Raw genomic sequence first — 26,283 nt, 5'->3', positions numbered from 1 at the left:
AAGGTAAGTAGGGGAAATGGGTCATTACAATTTTATTTCTGTTATTTCACTGCTTTCTTTCGTAATCCTTTCCTTTAATTCTCCTTTTCAGGTGCCCAAATGATCACATTCCCGTTCCCAGTGGTAAAATGCTTGTGGAAGTAGAAGACGGATGGCCTGGTGCTTGAACTTGGAGCCAGACTCTCTGGTAACAGAATCCTAGCGTCCTCCGGCCTCAGAGGATCTTGAATGGCGATTCAAATTCTCGCTAAGCGGGAGGTGTGCTAAGGCGAGCACCTGGCCATTTCCCGGCCTTTGTTGTCAGTCGGCATCCCGCCTCTCTTACACTCACCTGATTTCTGGATCGTGATTTCAGAAGCCTGGCTCTGTAGATGCTTCAGAGTGATTTCCTTCCGGCGCAGCCACTTAGCGGATGATTTTGTTGTGGATTTGAAAGCACAGAAGCTCATCGACCTCAAACACATTTATTGAAGAACGACTGAATGCCTGGCAATGAAGACTTAGCGGAAAACCCGACAACAGACCTGCTCTCCGGGAGGGACCTTGCATTCTGGTGGGGTTGACGTCTTTCTCAACGCCCGCACTGTGCAGTGCCAGCTCTATCCAAGGACTACTTGAAGTTCACTATTCGGGCAAAGGGGTCCACAGCTTTCCAACGGATCGCTGTAATCCGACCTCAGCTCTCCTCTGACAAAATCTGAAGTAATATAAACTGCAGAGCAGCGAACAGCGAAGGAGTACGCAGAGTGGCGGAGGGGGGAGAGGGAAGAGGAGAAGGAGCTGGGGGAACTGGGGAGAGGGGGATCCACTGGAGGTGGCGTCTATTCGTGTCAATACGGCAGAATCAGGGGACCGAGTCGGAGCCAGCAAACTTCAAGCCAAACAAACTCTGAGATCACTCCCCCTCACCCCTTCCTCTCCCCTCCGACGAACCTTCGCAGCTAGAGCACTGCCCCTGTGGTAGCTCGGGGGAGACAGGGGGCTCGGAGAAGGTGGACCCCGCATTCGTGCCCCCTTCTCCCCCATCCGCACCATGGGCTTTGCCCTGGAGCGCTTCGCCGAATCGGTGGACCCAGATTTCCAGTGCAGAGTGTGCGGCCAGGTGCTGGAGGAGCCCCTGTGCACGCCGTGCGGGCACGTCTTCTGCGCCCGCTGTCTGCGGCCCTGGGCGGCGCGGCGGCGCCGGTGCCCGCTGCAGTGCCGGCCCCTGGCGCCGGGCGAGCTGTACCGGGTGCTGCCTCTGCGCAGCCTCGTCCAAAAGCTGCGGATCCAGTGCGACTACCGCCCCCGCGGCTGCGGCCGCTCCGTGCAGCTGAGCGAGCTGGCGGCGCACGTCGAACGCTGCGACTTCGGCCCTGCCCGCCGCCGCCACCGGGGCAGCGCTTCCCGGCCGGACGGCCCAGGCAGTGGGGACCGGTCGGTGCGGGGGAGCCTCCGCTCAGCGCCCGGGATCCGCCGCGGCGGGGGCGGGGGCGCACGCGGGGGGTCGCCGGGCGTCAGCGGCCGGAGCTGTAGGGCGCCCGGGCCTCGAGTCTGGAGGCGGCGCGAGAAGGCTCTGCTAGCGCAGCTCTGGGAGCTGCGGGGCGAGGTGCGGCTCACCGCCCGCAGGTACCAGGAGAAGTTGACCCAGTACATGGCTCACGTCCGCAACTTCGTCAGGGACCTGGGTGGCGGCCACGACCCGGTAAGCGCTGAGGGATTGATCCATCGGGGTGGAAAGGGGAACAGTGCTTTCTGGCACTCAAGATTCCATTGCAAGGTGCCATCCTTCCTCAGGCAGTGGGAAGCCTCCACCGCTCTGATCATCCAATACTCTTAGCGGTGTTGTGTTTTAGGATTGCAGTCAACGAAGACTCTCCCCTTTCCCTTATACTGGGATTGGAAGAAGTAAACAGCTTCAATTCCAACTTCTCGGTGGAGAAGGAGGAATTAATAAAACTCATTTTCCCACCAGATCCTTGCTCCACATCTTTCACTCTCCTGCCCTAGCCTCTCCTCTTTTTTTTTTTTTTGCACCTTTGGCCTTTGCCTGAAGCCAGTTTGAGGAGGAAAGCCAGGAAACGAGGACCTCTCTGTCTCTGCCTCCCCTCTGCGCTGGCGAGCATCCCAGGGCGTCAGTCAGCCTCACACCTTTAGGTCTGAATGACAGTTGCTCCCAAACCGCCGGGATCAGCCACCTTCTACTCAGCACAGGGACTCTGAGGGATGCGGGAAAACAGGATCACTTGGAGTTAAGAAAAGAAGAGATGAGATTTCTTAGACCTACCGGGTTATTTTCATCACCCTAACCTTCCCTAAATAGTCCTTATGTGCTTCCGGATTTCATTGCTAGCGGAATGTTGCGCGTGTGAGTGTGAGACTTGGGGAACCAAGTCAGGAGCTCACATCCATCTGCGCTCAGATTAGCCCGATGAGCTCCTGGGCTGTTTCATTTCATTGTCGAGGCGTCTGGCCTTGAACTGTGTTCCTGGACTGCCCACTTTCCGACCGAATAAACAAGCCTCCTTGCAGCGGCTGCTGAGAAGAGGCCTGTTTATAAAGCTGTTCCTTCTCTTCTGAACGGCTTCTGCACAGTGTTTGACATTGTTGGTCGCTGCCATGGTGAGCAGAGGTTTAGCAGAACTTACACTCCGTTCAAGAAGCTGTTTTCATTCCCCAGCCTCCTGGGGAGGAGCAACCCAGGAGGATGCCCATCTGGGACTGCTTTGCACTGCCTCCAGCTCAGGGACCAAGTTTAGAAGCTTCTGTCCTTGAACCTAAAAAAGGATAATTGAAGGATGAGGGGCTGCGCTGTATCTAGTCTGATAAACAGAAGTACACCCTTATTAAAAGATTGGATTCTATTACATTACTTTCTTTATTGTATCTACATCTAGTTAAATTTGTAAAATGGGAAGACCAGAGAGAAGCACAGAATTATGGTCTGTAATACTGGTTAAGGGTGCAAGGTCTTGGGGAAGCAATGGTTGGTGGAAAGGAGCAAGGCTAGATTATATGACAGAGAAGTCCATGCAACAAGTCAGGCTGTGGTTCTGAGAAGTGAAGAAGAACTGAGCAAGATCTGTATCTACTTACCAAACTAAGGGGGATCTGTAGACTACCAAAAGGCTTCTCTATGCTGCTCAGAAATATTTTGCCTCTACCAGTAGGGGCTGCTGTGCACACTGCCTGGGAAAATCTCCTGAGAAAAAGTGGTGATGATGGCAATAGTGGTGACGAGGTTTATGGAAATTCATCATTCCAGAGTAATTACCAAATATGTAATTTCCTTGGGTAGTTAATAATATCCATAACCATGAATAAAACTCATAGGCTTGTACTATTTCATCTTATGTTTAAATTGGTCTTTATTAATAAGCAGATATTGTAGATATAATTCCTATTTGTGTAACTATTATTTGGCCATCAGGAAAGCAATGCATACTGCTTTTGTTAACACAAATCCTTTCTCTCTTTTTAAAATTCTGCGAAACCAAATAAAACACCATTTAAAATTAGGATTACTATAACCTACAAGACCCTGCATTTCAATAGCAATCTGAATATTTCTGTTGAAAGAAACTTATAAAGAATAGATTATATATATAAATTTTTAAATATCCTTTACATTCCTCAAGACTTTCCAAAGTGAAATTTTTCCATAAAACAATTCTTAGATTATTTAACAATTTACTTTACTCATCTATAATGGAGAGGAAAAACACAGATACCTGTAGAGTTGAATCAGAAATCTATTTTAAATTACAGTGGACTCAGAATTAGATGCTACATTAGGATAAAAGCTGCATGTGTAAAAATGCACAGCCATTTAGCCATTTTTGGAAATAGTTATTTTTCTTACATCCATGGTTGTTCCTTCAAATGCATACTTTCAGTTTAAATTTAGGAAGAAATTAATCTTGAGAATTCAGCCATCCTTACCTTTAAAACTTTAAGATTTTCTCTTTTCCAAATTTAATTTTTTTACTTTAAAAAAATTTTTGTAGCATTTGCTTTTTTTCTTTCATATATTTAGCTAGTTAGTTATTTTATCCTTTTTTTATCCTTTTTTTTTTTTCTAGGAAGGAGAACATAAGCCACTCACTATTGTATTAGAAAGAGAAAATGACACTTTGGGATTCAATATTATAGGAGGTCGACCAAATCAGGTAACTGATCTTGTTAATGCATAACTCGTTCCTTGTTTATAAAATAATAGAAGACTTAGCTTTCATTTGTAGATTTTGAGTAAAAAAAAAAAAAAAGGTGGTTTATTCTTTAAAATACTGTTTGTCATCCAGTATCAGATTCCTTAATCGCAAATATTACAGTGTAAATATTCCAGAACATGGTGAGACTTTTTTTGAGAAAAATAAGACAAAACAACAGTTAACTTTGATACTTAAAAAAAAGAGTACATTTCACATTTTGTCTACATTGTATAGCCCTGTTGGCAACTTTCTTGAATAAGTCTATTTCACAAAAATGTATAGGCAATTTCTGCTTGATAATCTTAGGTATATCACCTGTTCATAACTCTTATTTATTGTGTCAAATTGATCAATTTTCAGATGCTAACACAGACCAGTAAGTTTATCTCGAATGAATGAAGAGTTAAAATGAGTTGAAATAAGGGATAGTTGTTTTCACAGTTTCATAGAAAATACCATGCTTAGAAAAGATAGTTGATTTGACATATTTTTGACTCCCCAAATCAAATCCCTTATTTAATTGAATGAATACTTTTTTCTACACCGATACAATTGTTTTCAAAATGCATGAGTTTATAAACTTATAATAAATACTGTAGCTGCAAAGTTCTTTCTTATCCTTCAAATACTTAATTTTCATCCTCTCTTAGGAGAGGTGACGAAGGTTTTAAAAAGTCTTATCTTTCAATTTCCCAAATCAGCTGTCGTGAAAGTTTTGTGTCCTGCATTGCAGATGTTGTCCATGGAAACTGAACATTGTTGGCCATATGCTGTGTTCAGGCCAGGGTGGCAATGACACATTTCCTCCTTTTATTTAGCGTTTTGAAAACCTAGCAACTAATGACCGCTATGCTTCTGTTTCTAGAAGCGTTCACTTTTATTATGAAAAAGTAGAAGTCTTTTTAGGATATCATTTTGGTTTTTTTCCCCTAAGTAATATTTTTATAAATGCTAGTTAGGTGTTTGACATTTAGATAAAACTGGACATTTTCAAGAGCCCCTTAAAATTCATGTTAAAGAAGGCTAATAAAGGATAAATGATTTTATTTAACCTGCCAGAAAGTGAAATGACATTTAGAATGATATATTATTATAGGATGTTGGGCATTTTCCCTAAATGAGTTATTGGTTTTCTGTGACTCACTAAAATGCTTTCTATGTATGATACTGACTATGTGTTTGAGGTTTAACTTATAATCAGACTCACTGTACCTGGAATCCATTCCAGGAAGCCACTGAAATTTGGAGTTGATCTTTTAGAATTTTACACTTGAGTAAGTGGTTTCCCCTGTGAATAGATACAGTCAGAGCTATATTTCCAAATGTGTCCCATTGTGAGGATAAGTTATATTTTTAGAACTATGACCACCACTCAAACCAATGATATAGTGAGGCTGGATATGCTTTTCATTTCCTTTAACTTAGAGTCCTTTTAATTGCTACACCTCTTATAAACAATACATAGAAGCCCACTGTTGTCACTTTATACATGGCTTTCCACACAGTTTTCGTGTCAGTTCAGTTTAGTTCAGTTGCTCAGTCGTGTCCGACTCTTTGCGACCCCATGAACCACAGCACGCCAGGCTTCCCTGTCCATCACCAACTCCCAGAGTCCACACAAACCCATGTCCATTGAGTCAGTGATGCTATCCAACCATTTCATCCTCTGTCATCCCCTTCTCCTCCTGCCCTCAATCTTTCCCAGCATCAGGGTCTTTTTAAATGAGTCAGCTCTTCGCATCAGGTGGAAGTATTGGAGTTTCAGCTTCAGCATCAGTCCTTCCAATGAACACTCAGGACTGATCTCCTTTAGGATGGACTGGTTGGATCTCCTTGCCATCCAAGGGACTCTCAAGAGTCTTTTCCAACACCACGGTTCAAACCATCAATTCTTCGGTGCTCAGCTTTCTTTATAGTCCAACTCTCACATCCATACATGACCACTGGAAAAACCATAGCCTTGACCAGATGGACCTTTGTTGGCAAAGTAATGTCTCTGCTTTTTAATATGCTGACTAGGTTGGTCATAACTTTTCTTCCAAGGAGCAAGTGTCTTAATTTCATGGCTGCAGTCACCATCTGCAGTGATTTTGGAGCCCAGAAAGATAAAGTCAGCCACTGTTTCCACTGTTTCCCCATCTATTTGCCATGAAGTGATGGGACCGGATGCCATGATCTTAGTTTTCTGAATGTTGAGTTTTAAGCCAACATTTTCACTCACCTCTTTCACTTTCATCAAGAGGCTCTTTAGTTGTTCTTCACTTTCTGCCATAAGGGTGGTATCATCTGCATATCTGAGGTTACTAATATTTCTCTAGACAATCTTGATTCCAGCTTGTGCTTCATCCAGCCCAGCGTTTCTCATGCTGTACTCTGCATATAAGTTAAATAAGCAGGGTGACAATATACAGCCTGACATACTCCTTTCCCTATTTGGAACCAGTCTGTTTTTCCACGTCCAGTTCTAACTGTTGCTTCCTGACCTGCATACAGATTTCTCAAGTGGCAGGTCAGGTGGTCTAGTATTCCCATCTCTTTCAGAATTTTCCACAGTTTATTGTGATCCAATAGTCAAAGGCTTTGGCATAGTCAATAAAATAGAAATAAATGTTTTTCTGGAACTCTCTTGCTTTTTTGATGATCCAGAGGATTTTGGCAATTTGATCTCTGGTTCCTCTGCCTTTTCTAAAACCAGTTTGAACATCTGGAAGTTCACGGTTCACCTATTGCTGAAGCCTGGCTTGGAGAATTTTGAGCATTACTTTACTAGCGTGTGAGATGAGTACAATTGTGCGGTAGTTTGAGCATTCTTTGGGATTGCCTTTCTTAGGGATTGGAATGAAAACTGACCTTTTCCAGTTCTGTGGCCACTGCCGAGTTTTCAAAATTTGCTGGCATGTTGAGTGCAGCACTTTTACAGCATCATCTTTTAGGATTTGAAATAGCTCAATTGAAATTCCATCACCTCCACTAGCTTTGTTTGTAGTGATGCTTCCTAAGACACACTTGACTTCACATTCCACTCAAAAATAGGAGGTAAATAGATAATCTTGTCAAAAATGTGAGATTCCTTTACTAAAGCTGCCATCTTGATTAATGACTAGTTGGTGTTAAGTAAGTTATAGTTTAATATCAACTCTCCATTTTAGAAAGAGAGTTGCATGTTTAGGGAGGTTTGACAATGTTGCATTTACTAAATTGTTTTTTTATCTAGCTTAAAATTTCATTCACATCTTTCTTACTGCTAACGGTTTTATTTTTAATAGAATAATCAAGAAGAAACACCAATGGAAGGCATTTATGTTTCAAAAATTTTGAAAAATGGACCTGCTGATAGAGCAGATGGCCTGGAAATTCATGACAAAATCATTGAGGTAAGACAATAATAAAATACAAATAGGATTTGTGAGAGAATATTTGGGCATTTTAAATTTCCAAATGTGCTGCTTTTCCTAGGTGTGGTACTTATTAAAGTGTATATCTCACAATAATATTTAAGTAACGTATTTAATTATTGGATATTTTACTAGAAGAATGAATCACCCAACATTTCTAAATGTGTTAATGAATGTCTCCATTTAAAAAAATTGCCTGTCCCCATGAATTTTAAAGATGATTGTGTGATTATCTAAAGGGTTAGTTTTTTATGACATCTCAAAAAGTATGATAAATCTCTCCTGAAGAACATTTTTGATGAGTAAATATTACTATCCTTAAACTTGTAATTGGTAAATTATGTGTAGAGTTTGGAATTATTTATAATTCCTTACATAATTGCCTTTTTACCATTTCTTAATTTACTATGGTTATCTTGTTCATATTTTACATGAAAAAAAAAGCAGCTTATTTTTCTTATTGCAAAAACTTGTTGGAAACTATTTTTTCTTCTGTATGTTATGTCTGTGTTATTTGTATTTAGGGTTGATGAAGTAAACACTTACAAGTTAGTAAAGTTTGAGTTGTGATTATGGAATCTGAGGTCACTGCCATTTACTGACTCAGTGCTTTTGAATTGTTAATGGATTGCTAAATTGCTTCAGTCCTGTCCCACTCTTTGTGACCCCTTGGACTACAGCCCGCCAGGCTCCTCTGTCCATGGGATTCTCCAGAGAAAGATACTGGAGTGGGTTCCCATTTCCTGTTGGATAGTATTATTTGGCTTAACTGAAAATTAGGTTACTTCTATCAGTGGAATTATTTCTAATATATTAGTAATAGCATAAATGAAAATTTGGAACATTTATTTAACTCCACTGTGCTTTTGGAAAAACTCTGTTTTCTAAATTATGTAATCACTATCTTTCTGAGTGTCTGTATAAACTATCTGGATGGAGACTGTTTTTCTTTATTAAACTTTGAATAATGTTTTAGATGTTCGTTCATCATTTGTGCATTAAAAAGTTAAATTTCAAATCATTTGACCAAGGATGAGAGTAAAGAGTAGAGAAGAGTCTACAGTTTATGGTTGACTTATGCCATTTAGAAATTAGCTGATTAGGCATTTTGGGGAAGAAAGAGGAGTTGCCTTTGGCTAAAAAATTGTGGTTTTTATCTAAAGAGGTCTCTTGTATCAAGATTTTCTCTCTCTAGTTTTGTAGCCAAGAAAGTATAGAGCTACTTTCACTGATGTTATCCAGTTTGTCTTGACAGTTTGCTGGTGGAAATATTTACATGCTATAGTATCTAAAGTTAGAATTTGTCTGTTTCTACTCATGTTTGTCCTGTATGATATAAAGGGAAGATAGCTAACAAAAAATTGTTCTTATTACTTTCTGCATTATCTCTAAGCATTTAGGTTTTGCCAGCTAAATGAAAAACAAATGCCTACATATGCTACTATTAGAAGTGCTGATGGAACTGGATATGTGTGTTCCATTAGCACATGCATTCACATGTACTCATAACAGAAACACACACTCGGGATTTAAAAATGATTTATTCCAACTAGGCAGCGATATAATGTATGCTTTGTTAATGTTGTATGGAAAAGGAGGAAGAAGAATTTGTCTTTTATATTGTAATATATCAAATTTGTTAAAAATGTATTGGTTTTGTTAATGTAAAGATGTACATTTATAAAAAACTATGGTTGATTAATCAGTGCATCTCTATATTTAATATTGTTACTAATATATCTCAAAATAACCTGACTTAAATATACAAGATAAAAAGCAAAAAGATCAATCATGGGATTGATTGATCAATTATATTGACAACCAATTGATCTAAATTATAATTTATAACCAGCTGCAGTATTATTATAATTTCTCCTTGATGTGCATGGATTAGCTGCTAATGACAAAAGCTGGAAATTTGCCTCAGTTCAGTTCACTTGCTCAGTGAGTGCAACTCTTTGGGACCCCATGGACTGCAGCATGCCAGGCCTCCCTATCCATCACCAAATCCCGGAGCTTATTCAGACTCATGTCCCTTGGGTCGGTGATGCCATCTAACCATCTCATCCTCTGTCGTCCCCTTCTCCTGCCTTCAATGTTTCCCAGCACCAGGGTCTTTTCAAATGACTCAGTTCTTCACATCAGGTGGCCAAAGTATTGGAGTTTCAGCTTCAGCATCAGTCCTTCCAATGAATATTCAGGACTGATTTCCTTTAGGATGGACTGGTTGGACCCTTGCTGTCCAAGGGACTCCTCCAACTCCAACAAGAGTCTTCTCCAACACCACAGTTCAAAAACATTAATTCTTCAGCACTCAGCTTTCTTCATAGTCCAACTCTCACATCCATACATGACTACTGGAAAAACCATAGCTTTGACTACATGGATCTTTGTTAGCAAAGTAATTGTCTCTGCTTTTCAATATGCTGTCTAGGTTGGTCATTACTTTTCTTCCAAGGAGCAAGTGTCTTTTAATTTCATGGCTGCAGTCACCATCTGCAGTGATTTTTGGAGCCCAGAAAGATAAAGTCAGCCACTGTTTCCACTGTTTCCCCATCTATTTGCCATGAAGTGATGGAACCAGATGCCATGATCTTAGTTTTCTGAATGTTGAGTTTTAAGCCAACTTTTTCAGTCTCCTCTTTCACTTTCATCAAGAGGCTCTTTAGTTCTTCACTTTCTGCCATAAGGGTGGTGTCATCTGCATATCTAAGGTTATTGATATTTCTCCCGGCAATCTTGATTCCAGCTTGTGCTTCTTCCAGCCCAGCATTTCTTAAGATGTACTCTGCATATAAGTTAAATAAGCACAGTGACAATATACAGCCTTGACGTAACTCCTTTCCCGATTTGGAACCAATCTGTTTTTCCATGTCCAGTTCTAACTGTTGCTTCTTGACCTGCGTACAGATTTCTCAGGAGGCAGGTCTGGTAGTCTGGTATTCCCATCTCTTTCAGAATTTTCCATAGTTTGTTGTGATCCACACAGTCAAAGGCTTTGGCATAGTCAGTAAAGCAGAAGTAGATGTTTTTCTGGAACTCTCTTGAAATTTGCCTCAATGATAGAGATTTATCAGTGAATCCTTTATGCCAGAGTACATTTGTATTATGCATATTTTCATTATAGTTCTATCATTAATTCATGTGAGCACATTTGCAGTTAAGAAATGAGTTAGGTGGTATATATATTTCTGGAATGTTATCTGTTAAATTGCATGAAATAGTTTGTAAAGAAGATTATTAGAAATAAATCTCTCATATTTGGTTGCTCAGGGATGCCATCAACTTTTTCAGAGTGAAAGATAGTTGTGTGACCTTACTTAATATACCTATTTTGATAAGCTTATTTGTTTTTGTGCATATATATGTGCAGACTATCTCTATGTGTATGTAAGAAAGATATAAATCTTGTCAAGTATTTTAGCTCATTTGCCATTATGGTACCAGTAAACTTTATAATGAGAAGCTGGTAAGAAATATGTTGATTAATTTAAAATATGTAGACATTAAAAAAAACAGATTTTATGTTAGATTGATTGTGTGTGTGTGTGTGTGTGTGTGTGTTCAGTGATATGTTTAGTGAACTAATTTGATAATTTTTTTTCTCAGTTTTTGAATTTCAAACGGCCATGCTGATTTAAACCTAGTGCAAAAAATAAATTTGTTTACACTATAAGGTACCCAAATACTTCATATATTATAGTACATGTGACTTAATTCCCACAGTCTGACGCATTACTCAATGTTTTGAATTCAGTGATATGTGACTTAAATGAAAAATAGAAACTGTTCTATAATTTATTTTTTACTTAAAATATACTAAAAATATTTTGTCTAGTTAATTGCTTAAAGCACTCATTACGGCAGGCTTATGAAATAAATTTGTAAAATAAATTTTCTTAAATCATTCATTTGAAGAAGAAAGTAGATATGTTAAAAGTTTGGTTCTACTGATAAAGAGATTTTGCTAATGCTAATAAAAATATTAGCTATAACAATTTTATTAAAGTTTAACAAAGGCCAAAAACTCCAAAAGTATGTCTTTAAATATTGTGCATTCCACTGAAGCTGAATTCAAGAAATATAAAAGAAAAATTATAGTCATGAGATAAATCCATGCTGTATTTTTCACATAATGAAGGGCAAATTTAGTTTTGAAGCTAGTCACCATGAGCAATCATGTTTACCAGTTTATAGATGTTTACATATCCACATTTGTTAAAATATTCATGTGTGTAGATTCAGAATAGACATCAGTTAATATGTCAGTTACAATATTAGGTGTCAAAGTATCACTGGAGATTGAAAAGGCAGAAGATATTGTTAAAGACATTTTGAAACATCATAGAAATTCACATAGACCAGGAATTCACCAGAGTGTACATCTGAATAAAAGCATCTTTTGCCTGCTGTTTTTCACCCTTTCAAGGCTCAAAGGACCACAGAAGATCCCTGTTACTATCAAAGGCTTTAGCACACTTCTATGCAGGCAATACCAATACAGTTGTTATCATCCTCTTAGGATGCCTGAGAGTATGTGAGAGGGAGTTGAGAGTCCAAGTTCACTGCTGCTGTCAGGAGCTACCCTATTGTTATTTCTGTGATGCTGGTGGTGGGTTACACAACTGTAACCCCTGAGTGAGAAAGTGACTAGAGAGGGGATAGTCATTCCTGGCTCTTCACATTTTGTTCTCCCCTACCCATTCCCCTGACTCCCAGCCAATACTTTGAGATTGTGACAGGGAAGTCCACCCTTCTTTCAGCTTCTGGAGACTAGGATGCAGGGGTGAAGTGCTGTGAAGTCTTTGAGAACAGTTGGGAGCAGAAAGCAGAGTTTTCTTTAGCGTATATATTAAAATATCTTCTATTTAGCTTGAAATCCATCGTGAAATGCGCACACAAGACCTCCATTTACTTTAGAAAGAATTCCAACATGGAATCATGTCAGTACAGCCCTTTCTAGAAAGTGCTCTGTTCGGTACTAGCAGAAAGAACTTTACAAATGCAATGACTACAAGAACTTCTCTTCCAGACTGTCAACTACACTTTGTTTTGGTTCTTCAGTGTTAGATATTCTGCATTCTCTGTCAGTACTTTCTCTTCCACTAAAGTGAATATCTTTGGTGGCTATCATGTTTATTTGCCCAAGGCTCTGCATAATTTGATTGTGGCTGTTAATGCAGGAAATTTAAATGCAGATTAGAGCTTAACATTCAGGAATGCTTTTGAATCAGATCTTCAGTGCGGTACCCCTGTATGTGCCTGATGGCATAGTGTAACTAATTGCGTCATAAAGCAACCATGCTACTTTGTGTATGCATAAGAATTATTTACAGTTTTGTAGGTCACTTGTATAACTGGTGGGGAATTAGAATTTTTGACAAATTGCTATTTAATTCAAACACATTACAGAATCCATCAATAAAATATTATCATCCTCCCACGTTCTTAGAGTGTATTTTAACATTGACTGTCTGAAAGAATTAGAGAAATAAAGCAATCTTAGTGCAAGTAAAGAAGTATATCGTAATGAGTTTTAAAATCATGATTCCATTTGTAATACATGATTATCATTATATAATTGTATATTTTAGTATATCTGGAAAAGTACTGTGGTGCAATGGGAGCATGCATTCTGAAATCAGGGAGATCTAGCTGGAATTCCTGACCTGCCTTTAAAATGTATGGCCTTAAATAGGCTTCCCTGGTGGCTCAGATGATAAAGAATCTGCCTGCAGTGTAGGAGACCCAGTTTGATCCCTGGTCAGGAAGACGCCCTGGAGAAGGGAATGCAATCCATTCCAGTATGCTTGCCTGTAAAATTCCGTGGACAGAGCAGCCTGGCAAGCTACAGTCCATGGGGTTGCAAAGAGTCAGACAGGGCTGAAAGACTAACAGTTTCAGTTTCACTTGAATAAGCCAGCTGTGCCTCAGTTTCTGTGCCATTCATACTTGTTGTGTGCTTGAAGTGCCAGGCACAGGCCAGGTTCCTAGAACCTGCTGTTGTGAGCCTGATGTGTCTCATTCAGCTTATGCAAGTAGTTTGTTTTCCAAAGCAGAGAGACAATGCAGGGAGGGGAAGGGCAGTTGTATTTTTCTTTTCTGGAGAATTCAGTCACTTCAGTTTTCAGTCATCCCCATTTCCATAGGCACCACAGTTTGAATGAGTAAATGTAGGAAGTTTTAAGTTGTACATTTCACATATTCATATAAACATCAGATGGAAAAAGGGCTGCAGGAGAAAATTGTAGACTTATGATTTAATTCAGTCATTTAACAAGTATCTTACTAACTGCTTATTGTGTTAAGAGGCATGGTTGTATTTTGGAAATAAAGAGAAATAAGGCTCATTCTCTGCTCTCAAGCAGCTCCTTGTGTAGAAGGCCTGTTTTCTGTCTATACAAGGCAAGGCAGGCCTTTATGTGAAGCTGCTGTTTCAATTGTCATGAAGACAAATGGACATTATCATCTTGTCTTAGTGGAATGACACTATGGATTAATTTTAGTTTTCCTGTTCTAGAAGCACCTCAGTTCATTTTGAGACATCGTGATATGGGATTAGTAAAAGAGTGGAATCTGTGGATGTAACATAGCATTTTGGTTTCAGGAAGAGATGCAGGCCTTGAACTTGGTTCTCAGCCTTGAAATTGAAATGGGTTATCTCACAAAGTTTTCTCAATTTTTTCTTATTCTCAGTTTTGTGCCCATAGCTATGAGGGTAACAACAGCTAGTTCTTCAAATTTTCTATCCAGTTTATCATAGTATTTTGCCAATCCACTGAGTTTCTATTATTAATAAATTCAGTTCTGCTTAAAATATTTTAAATGTTTTATTTTAGCTTACAAAAGAAAAGCTAGAAAGGTCTTTAAAACCTTGAGCTTTAGTGAGTTAAGCACTGATTTATCTGTTTTAAATTTATAAGATATGAACTTTGATTTTTGAGTACTACGCTTCTGAGAAAGTAAACAGGGCCACCATACATGACTGTGCAGTTAGCATCCTACATAACTGCATGTGGTGTGCCCATCAGAAAGTCTAACTGTGACTCCCATTCCCCCTTTAGTTCCCAGCTACAGAATCTCAACAGAGCACCTATATAATTTACTTTTATTTAGATGATTTTTATTAGGTGTAATTGACATGCAACATTATATTAGTTTCAGGTATACAACATGATGATTTGATATTTTGAATATATTGTAAAAACAATCACCACTGTTAAGTCTAGCTGAAATCATCACCATAGACATTTATAGGATTTTTTCCTGTGACAAGAACTTATAGGATCTACTCTCTTAGCAGCTTTCAAATATTCAAGATAGCATTGGCTAACTATACTTGCTGTGCTATTCATTACATTCCAATTATGTATTTATTTTATATCTGGAAGTTTTTACCTTTATATTCTCTTTTCCTGTTTCTCTATCCCTAACTCCTCGGCTCTGGGAACCATTGAACAATCTGTTCTTTGTATCTATGAGATTTTTTTAAAAAATTCTACCTATAAGTTTGATCCCATTGTATCTGTCTCTCTCTCATTTATTTCACTTAGCTCATATATGTTGATATATATATGTACATATATATGTGTGCATATATATGCATGTGTGTGTATATATATATATACACAGTGTATCACAGTGTATATATATATATATATATATACACACATATGTATATATATATATATATATATATATCTCACAGTTTCTTTATCCATTTATACATCCATGGATATTTAGGTTTTTTACATATCTTGGTCTTTCTAAATAATGCCACAATGAACATGGGGGTGCATGCATCTTTTTGAAATAGTGTTTTTATTTTCTTTGGAAAAATACCCAGAAGTAGAATTATTGGATCATATGGTAGCTCTATTTTTAATTTTTTGAGGAAACCTCATAATGTTTTTCATAGTGTTTTTCACCATTTACATTGCCACCAATAGTATGCAGGGGTTCACTTTTCTCTGCATTTTGGCGAGCATTTGTCATCTCTTATCTTTTTGGTAATACCTCTTCTAACAAATGTGAGGTGATACCTCATTCTGATTTTGCATTTCACTGTTGATTAGTGATGCTGAGCATCTTTTCATGTTCTTGTTGGCTATCTACATGTCTTTTTCTGTTTAAAAAAGTGTTTACTTCTTCTACCCATATTTTAATCAGATTATTTGTTTTTAAGCTTAGTTGCATATATTCTGTATATGTTTTGGATACTAACTCCTTATCAAATATATGATTTGCAAATATTTTCTCCCATTCAGTAAGCTCCCTTTTCACTTTTTTCTCCTTTGCTGTGCAGAAGGTCTTTAGTTTGATATATTCTCACTTGCTTCTTTTTATTTTTTGTTGTTGTTGTCAAATCCAGAAAGAATTATTGCCAAGTCCAGTATTGAGAACAATGGTGCCTATGTTTTCTTGAAGTTGCATGGTTTAAGATTTTGTGTTCAACTCTTTAATTCATTTTAAGTTAATTTTTGTTTGGAGTATAACATAATAATCTAGTTTCTTTCTTTTGCATGTGGCTGTCCATTTTTCCTAGCACCATTTACTGAAGCAAAAGTGTTAGGTGTTCAGTTGTGTATGACTCTTTGCAATCCCATGGATGGTAGCCCACCAGTCGCCTTTGTCCATGGAATTCCCCAGGCAAGAATACAGGAGTTGGTAGCCATTCCTTTCTCCAGGGGAACTTCCTGACCCAGGGATCGAACCCAGGTATCCTGCATTGCAAGCACTCTTAACAAAGGAAGCCCATTTTATTGAAGAGAGTGTCCTATTCCCATTGTGTAGTCTTGACTCCTTTGTTGTACATAATTGACTATGTATGCCTGAATTTATTTCTGGACTCTCTATTCTATTAGTCAGTGTGTTTTTTTATATTAGTACTATAATGTTTTGATTATTTTAGCTTTGTAATATAATTTGTAATCAAGGCGTGTGATGTCTTCAGCTTTATTCATTATTCTTAAGGTTACTTTAGGGTCTTTTGTGGTTCCATACAAATTTTAGGATATTTTTCTATTTCTGTGAAAAATGCCATTCAGATTTTCATAAGGATTGCATTGAATCTGTAGATTATTTTGGGTAGTATGGACACATTAAAAATAGTAACTCTCTCAATCAGTGAGCACAGAATATCTTTCCATTTATTTATGTTCTTCATTTTCTTTCACCAACATCTTGTAGTTTTCAGTGCACAGGTCTTTCACTTGTTCTGTTAAGTTTATTTCTAGGTGTTTTATTATTTTTTATATAATTGTAACTATGATTATTTTCTTCATCTATTTTTCAGGTAGTTCATTAATACTCTATAGAAACACAACTGATTTCTGTGTATTTATTTTGTATCCTGCAACTTTACTGAATTTATTTATTAGGTCTAACCATTTTTGGTGGTGTCTTTAGAAAATTCTAATGACTGTCTGTATCTACCAGTTCTGTATCTGCAAATTCAATCAACTGTGAATTAAAAAAAAAAATAAAAGGCTGAAAGTTCCAAAAAGCACAACTTAAATTTGCCATGAACTTACAAATATTTACATAGCATTTACATTGTACTTATAATTATTTACATAGCATTTATGTTGTATTAGGTATTGTAAGTAATCTAGAGATGATTTAAATTTTATGAGAGAACATGCATACTTTACATGCCAGTACTATGCCATTTTATATATGATACTTGAGCATTCACAGATTTTGCTGTCGGAGAGGACTGGTTCCTGGAACCAGTTCCATGTGGATACCAAAAGATGATTGTATAAAATTATGTCATCTAAATATAGCAAAAGTTTTACTTTTTCCCTTTCTAACTTGCAAGCTTTTTATTTTATTTTCCCATCTGATTGCTAAGTCTTCCAATATTATTAATATGTTGTGTAAAAGTGGTGAGAGTGGTCATCCTTGCCTTGTTCCTGATCTTATAAGGAAAAACTTTAATCTCTTTAAAAATTGAGTGCACCTTTAGCTGTGGAATTTTCATATGTAGCATTTATTATGTTGAGGTATTCCCTTTGTCCAGAAAGTGAAGAAGAACTAAAGAGCCTCTTGATGAAAGTGAAAAAGGAGAGTGAAAAAGGTGACTTAAAGCTCAGCATTCAGAAAACTAAGATCATGGCATCCAGTCCCATCACCTCATGGCAAATAGATGGGGAAACAGTGGCTGACTTTATTTTTCTGCACTTCAAAATCACCACAGACGGTGACTGCAGCCATGAAATTAAAAGACGCTTACTCCTTGGAAGGAAAGTTATCACCAAGCTAGATAGCATATTAAAAAGCAGAGACAATACTTTGTACACAAAGGTCCATCTAGTCAAGGCTATGGTTTTTCTAGTGGTCATATATGGATGTGACAGTTGGACTATAAAGAAAGGTGAGCACCGAAGAATTGATGCTTTTGAATTGTGGTGTTGGAGAAGACTCTTGAGGGTCCCTTGGACTGCAGAGAGATTCAACCAGTCCATCCTAAAAGAGTTCAGTCCTGAGTGTTCATTGAAGGACTGATGCTGAAGCTGAAACTCCAATACTTTGGCCACCTGATGCGAAGAGCTGACTCATTTGAAAAGACCCTGATGCTGGGAACGATTTGATGTCAGGAGGAGAAGGGGATGACAGAGGATGAGATGGCTAGATGGCATCACTGACTCAATGGACATAGGTTTGGGTGGACTCCTGGAGTTGGTGATGGACAGGGTGGCCTGGCGTGCTGTGGTTCATGGGGTCACAAAGAGTCGGACACAACTGAGCGACTGAATTGTACTTATTCCCTTTGTATCTACTTGGTTGAGAGCTTTTATCATAAGTGGATGTTACATTTTGTCAAATGCTTTTTCTTCATTTATTGAACTGATCATGATTTTTCTCCTTCATTTTGTAAAAGTGGTTTATCACATTGATTTATGAATATTGAACCATACTTTTACATTTGGAATTAAGTTCTACTTGTTTATGGTATATGATCCTTTTAATGTATTGCTGAATTCAGTTTGTGAATATTTTGTTGATTTTAGATCTGTGTTTATCAGGGATATTAGCCTGTGATTTTCCTTTCTTGTGGTGTCTTTGGTTTTAGTAACAGGATAATGCTGTCATCCTGAAATGTGTTTGGAAGTGTTCCCTCTACTTTTGTATTTTTGGAAGAGTTTGACAGAAAGATTGGTATCAATTTTCCTTTGAATTATCATTGGAATTCACTGCAAAGCAACCTAGTCCCGGGGTTTGGCTGTTGTGAGGTTTTTGATTACTGATTCAATCTCCTTACTGGTAATCACTCTGTTGAGATTTTCCATTTCTTTGTGATTCAGTCTTGGATGATTTTATTTCTAGGGATTTATCCACGACTTAAGTTATCCAATTTGTCAGTATATACTTGTTGATAGTAGGTCTCTTATAATCTGTTGTTTTTCTGTAGTTATCAGTTATGTTACTTCTTTCATTTCTGATTTTATTTGAGTCCTATCAGTTTTAACTTTTTAAGAACCATTTCTTTGTTTAATTGATATTTTATGTTGTCTTTTTGTTTTCTATTTTATTTAAGTCTGCTCTGATTTTTGTTATTTCTTTCCTTCTGCTAAACTTTGTTCTTTTTCTAGTTTCTTGAGTTGTAAAGTTATGTTGTTTATTTGGGATATTTATTGTCTCTTGAGGTAGGCATTTATTGCTATGAACTTCATTTTTAAAGCTGCTTTTGCTCCAGGCCATAAATTTTGGTATGTTGTATTTCCATTTTCATTTGTCTCAAGATATATTTTTTAATTTCCCTTTTGGTTTATTTGTTGATCATTGGTTGTTCAGTAGCATGTTATATAATCTCCATATATTTGTGAAATTCTAGTTTATTCAAATAATTCTTTTTACTTTTGTACTATTTTGGTCAGAAAAGATCATTGATATGATTTAACTCTTCTTGAATTAATTAAGATTTGTTGAATGACAATTTAACTATATATATATATATATATATATATATATATATATATATAGAGAGAGAGAGAGAGAGAGGGAGAGAGATTCATTTTCATATTCTTTTCCATTATGGTTTATCACAGGGTGAGTCTTCTTTTATTCAAGTAACCACTCTTTGTCTTTGTTTGGGGAATCTAGTTTCTTTACATTTAAAGTAGTTATTAATAGTTATGTACTTATTTCCAATTTGTTAACTGTTTTCTGGCTGTTTTGTAGTTTCTCTACTCCTTTTTTCTTTTCTTGCTTTCTTCCTTTGTGGTTTGATGACTTTCTTTAGTGATATACTAGATTTCTTTCTGATTATCTTTTGTGAATTTACAATAACTTTTTGCTTTTTAATTACCATAAAGCTTACATATAACAATTTATAACAGTTTAAATTGATGAAAACAAGTTAGAATGCATCCTAAAATTCTACATTTTTGTAGTCTCCACTCATGTTATATGTTTGTGATGTCATATCATACATCTTTTTATCTGGTGAATTCCTTACCTGATTATCATAGATAATTATAGTTTGTCTTTTAACCTTCATACTAACTTTATAAGTGATTAATTCACATAAATTTTACTATGTATTTACATTTCCCAGTGAGGTTTATATTTTCATATTTTTCCTTGTTATTAATTAACACCTTTTTTTTCAGTTTAAAGAGGTCACTTTAGCATTCTTGTATCACTGTTTTAATGTTGATGAACTCATTTTGCTTTTGCTTGTCTGTAAAACTATTTCTCCTTTAATGTTGAATGATAACTTTGTTGGACTGAGTATTCTGGGTTGAAATTTTTTTTTCCTTCCATTACTTTTAATATATCATGTGACTTCCTTCTGGCCTGCAAAGTTTCTACAGAAAAATCTGCTGATGATCTTGTGTACAACAAGTTGTCTTTCTCTCGCTGCTTTTACCATTCTCTGGTTGTCTTTAACTTTTAACATTTTTATTTACAATGTTGCTTAGTATATGTCTGTTGGACTTCATCTTATTTGGTGGTGTTTGGGCTTCCTGGATCTGGATGTCTACTTCTTCCCCAGTTTAGGGAAGTTTTCAGTCATGATTTCATTCAATAAGTGTTCTACCCCATTCTCTCTCTTTTTTCTTCTGGGACTCCTATAATGCAAATGTCATTTCACTCGCTGTTGTTTAATAGGTCCCTTATACTATCTTCACTTTTTTTTATTACTTTTTTTTTGTTCCTCTGTGTGAACGTCATTGTATTATCTTTGAGTTCACTGACTTTTTTCTTTCTTCTTCTTTATCTAGTCTGCTGTTGAAACATTCCTAGTATACTTTTCAGTTCACTTATGGTATTCTTCAGTTCTTTTTCATTTTTCTTGTATTTCCTATATTTTATCTGTGAGCTTTGCACAGCATTCATTCTTCTCTTGAGTTTTATAGTTATGATCATTATTTTGAACTGTTTATTGAGTAAATTACATATATCTATTTCATTAAGGTTTCTTTCTCTTTTTTTTTTCTTTTTGAGGTTTTCCTTGTTCTTTCATTTGAGACATATTTCTGTCTTCCTTCATTTTTCCTGATTCTCTGTGTTGGCTTCTGCACATTAGATGAAACAGTTACCTTTCCCATTTTTTGAAGTGTTGGCCTTAGGTAGGTAAACCTTAGTGTTCAATCTTGCCCTAGCTCTTGATTCTGTCCTAAACCTTTGTGATAGTCTAAGCATCCTATTTTATTTAATAGCTTCCAGTGTTGAGGGTATGCCAATACCACTTATTGTCCCAGAGGGTAGAATCTCAGTCATCCCCTAGATTCAGGCTGATTGGAAGCCAAACCCCCAGTCAGCAGCATCTAGAGATTGTAAATATACACAATCCTGTTGAACCACAAATGTAAGCCTTGTAAGCCACCAGATCCAAGTAATGAATAGGTGTCCTTGGGTAGTAGCTGCAAAAATCAAGACATCATGCTAGGATGTAAGCCCCTTTCTGAAAGATACCAATGAACTGGGATGAGCCAGAGGGAGTGGGCAAAGACTACATCCGTGGTGTCGATTCCCTGCCAGCAGCTCTGTAGGCCGATTTACAGGTGCCACACCAGAAAGCCTGCCCCACAGGCCTCGGCTCCTGGCCACATAACTAGGCCTCTGTCTCAGGACTGGGTGTTTTTCAGTCTGCTATCTGTGCAGTCCTGTGGGAATGGTAGTCTGTCAAGAAGTACCTCTCCAACTGTTATAGTCCCATGGTACTGAGGAACACAAGCCTCCCCCCACTCCCTGGTCTTTACAGCCATACATTCAAGGGGTGTTCTCTGGGTGGCAGCGACACAAACTGAGTTAGCAGTTATAAAAACTGGGGCACAAAGAGGTGTGGACGCTTTCCTTCAGGAGTTACTGGCGCACTGATATGTGGTACAAGCGGAGGGCAAAGATGGCACTCTCTGAAAAAAGAAAAAAAAAGATCGCTCTGGCTGTCTTCAGTGTAAACATGGGCCCCGATAGAAAGGAAAAGAAAGAAAGATGGCACCTGCTGGCTTTAGTGAGGCAGACAGAGAACGTGAAGATGGTACCCAAAAACCCTGTGCCTGGAGGGTGTACCAGCAGGTCCCTGATAGTCACACCAACATTTTAAAATCAGCAAGTGAGTGTCTTTTATGTAACGTTTGGACAACTTTTGGCACAGCAAAGGAAACTATAAACAAAATGAAAAGATAACCCTCCTATACCTTTGGTGGGAATGTAAACTGGTGTAGCTACTGTGGAGAACAGTATGGAGGTTCCTTAAAAAAACTAAAAACATAACTACCATATGACCCTGCTATCCCACTTCAGGCCTTATATCCAAAAAAGATGAAAGCTCTAATTCAAAAAGATACATACATCTCAAGATTCATAGCAGCACTCTACAGTAGTCAAGACATGGAGGCAACTTAAATGTCCACAAGCAGATGAATGAATATGTATATGTATACATATATGGTGTGTGTGTGTGTGTGTGTGTGTAATGGAATATTACTCAGTCATAAAAAGAATGAAATGATGCAATTTCCAGCAACATGAATGGACCTAGAGGTCATCATACAAACTGAAGGTCGGGCAAGAAAAGAAATAGTCTATGCTATCACCTATGACATCCTATGATATCCACTTATAGGTGGAATCATAAAAAAATGATACAAATGAACTTATTTTAAAACCAGAAATATACTTAAAGTCATTGAAAACAAACTTGTGGTTACCAAAATGTAAAGGGGAGTGGGGTAAATTGGGAATTTGGGATTAACAGATACATACTACTGTATGTAAGATCAATAAGCAACAAAAACCTACTGTGTAGCACAGGGAGCAATATTCAATATCTTATAATAGTCTATAATGAAAAATAATCTGAAAAAGTATATATGTATAATATATACACATAATATATGTATTATATATATGTATGTGTATAACTGAATCACTTTGCTCTATTCCTGAAACATTGTACATCAACTGTACTTCAGTTTAATATTTTTTTAAAAAGAAGGGTAAAAATGTTCAGGCATCTTTAAAGGGCTGTTTTTATACTGCGTCCTGGGGCAGATGAGTCTGCACATGAGCCCATTAAGTGCCTTTTCGGTTTGCCTCGGCTCTGTGGTTCTCATGGTTATAAGTTTTGTTGGTCTTTAAAGCCCAGATGTTTGGGGGATCATCTTTCAGGTGCTGGTCTTAATAGTTGGTGTGCCTGATATGGGGCTCAGCAGTGGCCACAGGACTGGAAAAGGTCAGTTTTCAATCCAGTCCCAAAGAAAGGCAATGCCAAAGAATGCTAAAACTATCGCACAATTTCACTCATCTCACATGCTAGTAAAGTAATTCTCAAAATTCTCCAAGCCAGGCTTCAACAATACATGAACCGTGGACCTCCAGATGTTCAAGCTAGTTTTAGAAAAGGCAGAGGAACAAGAGATCAACTTGCCAACATCCGCTGGATCATCGATAAAACACAACAGTTCCAGAAAAACATCTATTTCTGCTCTATTGACTATGCCAAAACTTTCGACTGTGTGGATCACAACAAACTATGGAAAATACTTCAAGAAAGGGGACCTGCCTGACCTGCCTCTTGAGAAATCTGTATGCAGGTCAGGAAGCAACAGTTAGAACTGGACATGAAACAACAGACTGGTTCCAAATAGGAAAAGGAGTACATCTAGGCTGAATATTGCCACCCTGCTTATTTAACTTCTATGCAGAGTACATCATGAGAAATGCTGGGCTACATGAAACACAAGCAGGAATCAAGATTGCTGGGAGAAATATCAATAACCTCAGATATGCAGATGACACCACCCTTATGGCAGAAAGTGAAGAAGAACTAAAGAGCCTCTTGATGAAAGTGAAAGAGGACAGTGAAATGTTGGCTTAAAACTCAACATTCAAAAAACTAAGATCATGGCATCTGGCCCCATCACTTCATGGCAAATAGATGGAGAAACAGTGGAAATAGTGGCAGACTTTATTTTTTGGGGCTCCAAAATCACTACAGATGGTGACTGCAGCCATGAAATTAAAAGACGCTTACTCCTTGGAAGGAAAGTTATGACCAACCTAGACAGCATATTAAAAAGCAGAGACATTACTTTGCCAGCAAAGGTCCATCTAGTCAAGGCTGTGGTTTTTCCAGTGGTCATGTATGGATGTGAGTTGGATTATAAGATGGCTGAGCACCAAAGAACTGATGCTTTTGAACTGTGGTGCTGGAGAAGACTCTTGAGAGTCCCTTTGACTGCAAAGTGATCCAGCCAGTCCATCCTAAAGGAAATCAGTCCTAAATATTCATTGGAAGGACTGATGTTGAATCTGAAACTCCAATACTTTGGCTACCTGATGCAAAGAATTGACTTATTTGAAAAGACCCTGATGCTGGGAAAGATTGAAGGTGGGAGAAGAAGGGGATGCCAGAGGATGAGATTGTTGGATGGCATCACCGACTCAATGGACATGAGTTTGAGTAAACTCTGGGAGCTGGTGATGGACAGGGAGGCCTGGTGTGCTGCAATCTATGGGGTCACAAAGAGTAGGACATGACTGAGCGACTGAACTGAACTGAGCTGATGTGAAGCAGGAACCCCTCACTCCTCAGGGAGAAGGTCTAGGTTTTTATTTCATACCTACTTGGAAGGTGCTGTTTATGGCTGTGTTGTGTCTCAGCCTTTTCTACCTGTTTCAGTGTGGTTTCCCTCTCATTATCTTGATTAAAGTGGCCACTTTAGGTTTTGTTCAGAGGAAATTGTTCCATAATCATCTATAGGTTCTGTGGGAAGATCTGAGTTCAGGATCTTTTTTTGTTGATGTCTTGAACCAGGAACCCCCTATAACAACATTGGGACTCATGTTAAAATGAGATTCAGAAATGATTTTCAGTAAAATTTTGAAGTATGTCATATATTACTGTATTTTGCCCTCTTTTGCTCCATCAATAATCCTAGCAATCTGCTCTCTTCTTCGTCGTGTTCTTATTTCTTTGCAGCATCCGTCTTTAGGAAAGAATGTTGTTAAATTCACTTATACTAATAGATATTTGAATGATAAAAGTTTGCTCTACTCAGGATATCTGAACTTAACCCAGAGGTAATGTCTTCATGATTCTTAAGTATTTTTATCATTTTCACCAAACTAGCACAGTAGTTTCTTGCATAAACATTGCCTTCACCCAGTCTTTACTACTTGCAACTCAACTTGCCTACTACTGGCAGAGTTATTATTTTTTTCTCCTTTGCTTAAGGTCCTTCATTACCATTATTTTCAAGAGGATAAAAATCTCAATTTATTAGTGAAGCAAAAACATACTTTCAAAACCTTTGCTTTTTTTTTTCCAGTTTTCATTTTTAGACCCTGTACTACAATCACATTAAACTTCTTCCCTTTCTTATCTTCAGGCCTCTCTGCATTGATTCCTTCTTTCCCTTTTACCTGGTGTTCTGACATTTCCCCCAACTCCACATCCCTTTTTTCACTAGCAAGTCTCTGACTATCCTCAAAAATCCTGCACTCGCTGAAGCCCTTTGCAATTCACCAAGGAGAATTATTTTCTTCTCTCTGTTGCCAGTAGACTATTATACCTCTCACTTTCATAGCACTTTTTATGTTTTCCTGTTTATTATTTGTTGTTCTCCACCAACAAAGGTATGGCTTCATAAACATAGTTTCAAATTTTATTGAACTTTCTAGTTCTAGCACCGTTTCTGCTCTCAGCATTGTGTCTGGCAAACCAAAAGCTCTCCGTTATTTCTCTCTGAATAATGGAATAAATGAAGGGACAGACCTCAAGGTCAAAATTTTAGGCATTTGGACTAGATCTAGGAATTTTTCACAGCCAAGCAGTCAGCCCCCTGTTACACCTTATTTCTTCTCTTTATATCTTTATCACAAGGTCAGTCAAAAGTTGAAAGACTCACTGTTTAAATTTTAAAATCTCTAAGATCTAGAATAAATGGATTAAAGCAATTGTATTTCTCAAGACTGTTTCATCTAGTCTGTAAATAATTCAAGTCTGCAACATAATGTTTCAAATTGTGTTTATGAAAATGCTTGCTTTGGACCTGCAGACATGTATGTTTGCCTTCAGATTTTTTGTCATTAAACTCGAAGAACACTGGTAAAGATTACTGAATTCGCCTGCTTGTCTGCACAGCAGATTTGCAGAAAATAGCACTGGACTGAACATGGAATCAACAAAACCATGATTAACCACAGAGGAACTGAAAAGATGAAAGATGTTTTCAATTTTT

General features: G+C 37.7%; 1 protein-coding gene across 1 annotated transcript in view; it reads left to right on the top strand.

Annotated features, from left to right (window-relative positions):
• The first annotated feature begins 813 nt into the window (after window positions 1-813).
• Window positions 814-26,283, top strand: part of PDZRN4 (PDZ domain containing ring finger 4) — a 391,568-nt gene continuing 366,098 nt past the window's right edge. The window contains exons 1-3 of the mRNA XM_070454564.1: window positions 814-1,684; window positions 4,062-4,148; window positions 7,457-7,564. Of these exons, the coding sequence (XP_070310665.1) occupies window positions 1,034-1,684; window positions 4,062-4,148; window positions 7,457-7,564 (846 nt within the window). The 5' untranslated portion in view covers window positions 814-1,033. The remainder of the gene's footprint in view (window positions 1,685-4,061; window positions 4,149-7,456; window positions 7,565-26,283) is intronic.

The sequence above is a fragment of the Odocoileus virginianus genome, chromosome 24 (genome assembly GCF_023699985.2).
Source record: "Odocoileus virginianus isolate 20LAN1187 ecotype Illinois chromosome 24, Ovbor_1.2, whole genome shotgun sequence".
Lineage (NCBI taxonomy): Eukaryota > Metazoa > Chordata > Mammalia > Artiodactyla > Cervidae > Odocoileus > Odocoileus virginianus.
This window is presented reverse-complemented; position numbering and strand designations above follow the sequence as displayed.